Here is a 7,202-nt window from a genome sequence, read left to right as displayed (position 1 = left end):
TCTTGCTGCTCATTATATTATATTAATGAGTGTTTCTAACAAATGAACAATAAACTTTTCTTGGATACAAACCGACAAACCGTTAAACATTGTAATTTTACAGCGGTGAATTCAATCTTTTACCTCTTATGTCCGCAACCATCATTGTGAATGAGCTATGACTCTTTGAGCAAAGATCGACCATTGTTCAGTTTATCTAGAAAAGGGATCGATAATGATGGCAAAAAATAGTGAACTACTATTACCTCCCATTCATTAGCATTATGATGACATTTTTCATCATGAAATATGATATTTTTCACGCCATTTTTACCAGCACCTTTGCAGTCCTAAAACCAATTATTGCAATTTTCATACAAATCATATGAAAAAGAGACTCCCAAGCGCATATGAAAATGATTCATGTTCGCAATTGAATGAGCTTGACTTCTCAAATTTAAGAATATTACCGCACACAAATATGTATGAATTGAGTAGTGTGATGGTACAAAGAGTTCAAAACTCGTACGAAATATAAGAAACATTTTCGTCGTTTATTTTTTTAGACGGGGATAAAGGCCGGGATATTGCTATACGAGACGGATGTGTCTAAGCAGCTTGGCGTAAGTATACGAAGTGTGGAGACAGCTTTACATCTCAACTTTCTCATTAGCCTCGCCAAAAAAGTAAATAGTCCCATTACATATATGTAGATGGCATGCGGTTGTATTGTGACATGTATTGTGCGTCAGAGCTTTCTAAAAAATTTCTATGTGATACTATTGATCGATATGTCATCGAAATTAAAATCAAAATTAATACAACGAAACTTGAAACAAGAAAGTCAGATGTTACAACTAAAAGAATGTTCTTTATTTGTATTAATTCAGAAAAGATTTTACGTTGCATAAATATGAGTTGAAATTAAAACGTTGAGATAAAACTAAGCGCCCTCTGTATACGATAACTCCTACAGCTAGTGTGTTCTAAGCATTGCATGATGTAGAAATGATTCCATATTCATTATTGCAATCAAATTTATCGTTATAATACAGCCGAAAAAAATTGTCACGAATTTACGAGGTTTTGTTGATGTACATGTAATCATTCACTCCCTGCGCTCCTAACAAGAATACATCCATTTGTTTGCATTCAATCAAATCAGCCGAGTCGCCATGATGTAGATGCTGTTTAAAATAGGAATTTTTCGCGTACAAATCTTGACAATGCTCCTTTTTACATGCCACCCGTTGCCATCGAAGGGATCACTCCTCGTGGAGGATAACCGTCGGTCCGAGGCATGGCTGTCGGGGGTGGGGCAGCATACTGATATCCTACCCCAGCACCATACGGCGCAGCGCTCAATGCCATTCCTGGATGAGCATACGCGATGGCACTAGGCATTGCGGGAGTGACGGGCAGTCCGATGGCAGCACTGGCCGGCACTCGAGAGCGATCCGACTCTGGACGCCGGGCAACTGATCCTTGGGCGGGGTAGCCACTGGCCCCATAGTGTGCTTGCGGCTGGCTCACGCTTCCATAATGCCCTCCGTAACCACGGTCATCGCTTCCGTAAGCAGCGGGAGTGCCACTAGCGCCATATCCGTTGGTTCCCACACCGTTCGGTGCACGTGCCGCTCCAGTCGCACCATAGCTGGCCCCAGACCGCGAACCTCCATCTCGATGATCACGATCGCTCCGACCAAAATCGTCACGACGTGGATATGAGGCACCACCGCGACCGTCATTGCCATTGCGGTATCCACCATCATTTGGGCGTCCCGATCTCGAATCGCTGAAACGGCTACCGCCTCCCATTCTTCCTCCCATGCCACGACCACCGCTCATGTTTCCGCGCGACCGACCACCACCACTTCCACGATAACGACCACTGCCACGTGCATATTCATGCAGCTCCGGGTTGATGTACTGCAGTAGATTAAGAAGTTTCGAGAATTAATTAACGTGTAGTCGGAGAAACTTGAACGTGGTCAATTCTACCTGATTAGCATCCTGCAATACGGTGATGAGATCAGGTGCCTTGGACGAATTGGCCGGAGTAAAGAATGTATATGAAGTTCCCTTGTTAGTGGATCGTCCCGTTCTACCGATACGATGTACGTAATCTTCGGTGTTGTTCGGAAAGTCGAAGTTGATAACGAATTTCACATCGTCCACATCTTTGAGAATCGATCAGGTTGAAACGCAAAATAGAATGTTCTGTATTATAATATGATTCGTAATGTTGTTCTGTTCAGCTGCTCCTGATACTGTGTAATTCAGAACATCAGCTAATACGCGCCACCAAAGTACAGACAGCAATAATAAAACCATCAAAAAACTATACTCAAACTACACAACATAAAACTACGGAATTGGTCAGTCATTGCAATTACACATGAATGCAGTACAAACTATTTGCTTTCCAGGAATTGGTAGCATATCTGCCATTTTCCGCAAAATACCGTTTGTGAAAGGAAGAGAATGAAACGAACTCGCCGCCGTTTAAGAAATGGAAATTTGACCATTTAACCCCTATTTAACGTATCGCAGTTGCCAGCACATGGAGCAAGGGGAATCGCATATTTAAAAAAATCGTTAGAAGGCTAAAAACAATCTGTATGGGACACAACCAATATGTTTCTTGATTCCTCGCAATTAAATTATATTAACTATCTCGTCTATACTATAATTATAATTTTAATTACCGTATTTTAGCGTGCGTAACGACCCCCTTTTAGGTCTAAAATGATAAAAAATCAGACTAAGGGGGCCGTTATACATGGGTAGTAACTTTTTGATTACACCTGAAACATTACATTCGATTACTAACAAAGATATTCTGATGAATGGGAATTCACAAAGATAATTCTAGAAAAAATCAAAGGGTGTTTGCCGTGGAAATGCATAAGGAAAAAGACAGAAGTTTGGAAACTGAGGAAACAATTGATCTCACTGGTTCTTTAAAATGATTATTAATAACAGCTTATCAGGGTGGTCGTGATACACGCTTAAATACGGTGACACCAAAAAAGCCTCGCAACCAACCTAAAAGTAAACTGCGCTACGTGTAGAATCATTGTTGCGAAGGAATTAGATACCAAACATGATCAGTAATTTAATGCAAAGTTGTAGAAACGATAAAGTTGTCCAAAATTCATAAAAAATGCGTGCGACCCCATCTGGTTCCAACGTGTCCTTTTCTGCGTTGACTAATCTAATGCGCGAACAGTTCCTTGAAGCAATATAACACTCTAATTATATAGATATCACACTTATTGCTTATACACAACTGCATCAATTCAGTCCAGCAAGCAATACATTACTTCTATGCTGTTAATTTGGTTCGATATATAATAAGAAGCCTTAAATTTCACAATCGACGAAACATTTCCAAAATAGCGAACAACCATAAACGTGTGCAGTGACGAATTCAGATCGTACAAGCCCGTACGATTGATCACAAATAGAAGTAGAATTCCTGGCCTTTTATCATACGGTCAACAGTTGATAGAGTTGTGCTATAGAGGAGATGGCCACTTACCTATTCTTGGTTGACTGTCATCCAGGCTGTCATCCTAAATATGCCATCTCCATCCATCCCGCGCAGATCTCGTCAACGCCACTTGACCGTATTGATAGGCCCTAACACACGTCTACACCATATCAAGTAGCATGATGCATCCGTATCTACTTGCACGCCGCCAATTAACTCCCGTAGCGATATTTCGGAACCATTGACGAAGTCGCGATGCCATCGAGCTATATTGGACGACGATCGCTTTTGTTATAGACGATCGGATGATTGCTCACACGACTGTACTCGGCCTTAATGCAATGGTACAAAAGAGAGCCCTGCTAGGAACTGGCGCGCATTACGATTACGAACACATCTCAACAAAACGTAGCAATAGTTATCATAAGGTGAACATATCGGTGTATGGGGACGAATTCGCTAGATTCCCTTCGAAATCCACACACACACACACACACACAAAGCGATTATTGCTGCACTAGCGAATTTAGTTTGAGATCCGCTCTATCATGATCCAATAGAACGATGACTATCTATGCATTGCTGCAATAGAGTGACAACTAACAGGGGCACTAGGCAACCTACACCTCGCGTGCGAATTCACATAATCAGTCCCGAATGGGCACGCTTTGTCAGCTAATATGGAAAACGCACTGCGAAACGTGAGCCCGAGAGCGAACACTCGACGAACGGAACCCGATTTTTACGAACGGAAACACAATGCTTCGACAATCATCTATTAACCATGCTCCGCCAGCTGATGCTTTCTGGAAGAAGAAACAAGAATAAACGGAATATGTGCTAGCATATTATCGATTGTCTAATGCGAAAGGCTAATCTGTGCTTCCGTCCATGTGGCTGCTGCAACCTCTCCGGGCGCCGATAGGTCCCAGCCAGCCCTGGGATTCCGAACGTCGAGGAGAACGGGGACGAGTTGAACCATTCGAACATCGGTGCCGTGTCGAGAGTTAGATTGTCGCTAAAGTTAAACCCACTAGAATTCCAAATTCATGTCTCAAACAGTGTGCAATGAGTGTGTGAGCGAAGCAAGAGAAACCTCAATGCTAGCGCCTTTGCGATGTACAACGACTGACCCAATTACTTGCTTAATCGACGTTCCAATCCAACAAAAGACTGAAATGCCCGGGACGGACACACGCTCCACTTCGTCCCGGGCTACACAGCACTACCCAACATAAGAACAATTAACGGAAAAATTCAAACTATCTGTACAAATATGGATACACATGTATCGGAATGGTGCGATGCTGCTCCCAAAACATCCTACCGCACAGTAATCCTCACCTAGACCGCGAGAGGCCACATCCGTGGCGACCAGGATGCCGTTGGTCGAGCGGCGGAATGTGTTCAGTACGTAATCGCGATCCTTTTGCGACTTGTCACCGTGTATTCCGTCCGCCCGCCAACCCTGCCGGCGGATCACGTTCACAATCTTGTCCACCTTGCGCTTGGTCTCCACGAAGATGATCGTTTTGCCGTCGTTCTGCGACGAGATCTGCTCCAACAATTTGAACAGCCGATTTTCCTTCTCGTACTCCTCGCAGCAGTCGATGATTTGCAGGATGTTCTCGTTCGCGGCCAGGTTCAGCGAACCGATGTTGATCTGTATGTAATCCCGCAGAAACTCTTCCGCCAGCTTGCGTATCTCCTTGGGCCAGGTAGCGGACCACATCAGCACCTGGCGGTCGGGGCGGATCTGCGAAATAATCTTACGTATCTGCGGCTCGAAACCCATGTCCAGCATTCGGTCGGCCTCGTCCAGCACGAGGTACGTGCAGCGACGCAGATTGGTGGTTTCGCGCTCGAGAAAATCAATCAACCGCCCCGGCGTGGCAATCACAATCTCGACCCCGCGACGAAGATCGCTCTCCTGCGGGTACTTGGAGGCGCCGCCAAACACGCACGTATTGTAAATGCCCATGCGACGCCCGAAATCGTCACACACCTGCTTGATCTGCTGGGCCAGCTCACGCGTCGGAGCCAGCACGAGCGCGATGGGACCGTCGCCCCGTGCGATCCGCGGCTGGTTGCTGATGTGCACCAGGGCCGGCAAGATGTAGGCCAGCGTTTTGCCACTGCCCGTCTTGGCAATGCCGACCATGTCGCGGCCACTCATGGCAATCGACCAGCCGACCGCCTGAATGAAGGTCGGCTCCTTAAACGCCTGCCGCTGGAACTCGTCCAGCATGTACTGCGGAAAGCCACTCTCGTGAAAGTGCATAATTGGGGCGGGCACATCCTTCCCGTACACCGTAATCTCGTTCTTGTCCAGGTACTGGTTCACCTCGGCCCGCGAGCGAGTCAGGACGCTGCTAGCGGGTTGGAAGAAATTTTTCTGAAACGCTTCCAACTTTACCTGATCCCACCGGATGCTGCGCAGGTTTTCCCCGTTGCGCTCCATGCGATCGAAGCGCTTCTCGACGCGGCCACCATTGCGATCGTTGCGACGCATCAAGCTAGAATTGCCACCTCCGAAACTGCGGCTACTCCTTTCAGCGCTGCGGCTGTCGCGACCTCCACGACGAATCCTACGAGAAATGGCAGGGGCAAACTGTTACTCGCAACGCTGCACCGCACTCGCCACTTCACCGCCAGCGCAAAAACTTACATCTTTTAGCCCCTATTTCACACAAAAAGCACTGAAATATTGCGCGAGTAGCAAATCGAAAGCACAGCTGGCTGCCCCGAGACAAGATGGCGTACAATGAAGAAAATCTTTTGTTTTGTCCACAACTCGCTGACGTTTCGAGCGCAACGATTTGACGCTTGGACAACTGACAGAGTGACCAGAAATACCGATTTATCTGTACAGGCGGTCCCCGAGATACACGGTTATTGGGGACCGAAAACGGCCGCAAAATACCGCGTATCTCGAATTTCCGCGTAAGTCGAATCTCGCGATTTCCAGCCAAAATATCGCTAATTTTCGTGCAATTTTGCAAGTAGGGGGTGGTTTTAGCCACCAAATTAATTATTTGATATGTATCTAATGAACTGAACAGTTTTAAACCTTTTTAAATGGTATTTTACATTCGATCAATACGGAAATTACTTGATATTTCACAATGGATGTGTCAAATCAGTACAATTTGCTCAAAGAACTGTCAAATTTTGAAAACCGCGTATCTCCGAATCCGCGTATAAGAGGTACCGTGTATCTCGGGGACCGCCTGTATTCCTAAGATTTTTTATATGCCTACCGATTCACAGATGACCGCCCTAAAACTACCAATTTTCCATTTATCCTACCGAAAATCACAGATATTTGATTTTTCAGTCGTTTAAGCTTAATCTGTGGCGCTTGGGATGCTATTTCAAGGATTGTTAACCACATTTGTTACTTAACGCGCTGATGCACGTTTGTTTGCCTGGCACTTTTTATCCGTTAAAATTTAATGTTCATAATAGGGTAACCCCAAGTGCCATAAATCCACTAAACGACCACTAAACGGCTTCTAAACGACTCAAGTTCTCTACCTAAACGGAATATAGAAAGACTTCGTTTAGCAGACGGCAAACGACTCATGCATTCTAAAAATAGCAAAAAAAAGCTGGTGGCGCTCTCTGTTGGTGGGATACCCCAACCAGCTGAGCTTCATCGCTTGAAGGAGAGCTTTCTCATTTCCTCTGTACTGTTGTATGGTTTCGCATTGAAGTTATGCATCGC

The 7,202-nt window shown here is 45.2% G+C and overlaps 1 protein-coding gene across 2 annotated transcripts; it reads right to left on the bottom strand.

Moving 5' to 3' along the window:
- Positions 1-823: 823 nt before the first annotated feature.
- Positions 824-6,278, bottom strand: LOC120948595 (uncharacterized). Of its 2 annotated transcripts, none has more exons than XM_040365115.2 (4): positions 6,144-6,278; positions 4,820-6,063; positions 1,981-2,159; positions 824-1,908 (listed from the first exon to the last, which is right to left on the bottom strand). In XM_040365115.2, coding segments are annotated over exons 1-4 (2,118 nt in total). In that variant the 5' UTR covers positions 6,146-6,278; the 3' UTR covers positions 824-1,215. The 2 variants fall into 2 exon arrangements, with proteins under 2 accessions (XP_040221049.1, XP_040221050.1); XM_040365116.2 differs by having other exon boundaries at positions 4,820-6,086; positions 6,144-6,263.
- Positions 6,279-7,202: the final 924 nt, after the last annotated feature.

Source organism: Anopheles coluzzii, chromosome 2 (assembly GCF_943734685.1).
Source record: "Anopheles coluzzii chromosome 2, AcolN3, whole genome shotgun sequence".
In the NCBI taxonomy this organism is placed as follows: domain Eukaryota; kingdom Metazoa; phylum Arthropoda; class Insecta; order Diptera; family Culicidae; genus Anopheles; species Anopheles coluzzii.
Note: the sequence above shows the minus strand (reverse complement) of the source record. Positions and strands in the feature narration are given on the sequence as shown.

Excerpts from the sequence above, each read along its gene's own strand:
- LOC120948595 (XM_040365115.2), bottom strand. Across the intron at positions 2,160-4,819 it reads TGTGGCCTCTCGCGGTCTAG|ATGTGGACGATGTGAAATTC; the intron begins GTGAGGATTACT and ends CGATTCTCAAAG. Across the intron at positions 1,909-1,980 it reads TATTGCAGGATGCTAATCAG|TACATCAACCCGGAGCTGCA; the intron begins GTAGAATTGACC and ends AATCTACTGCAG.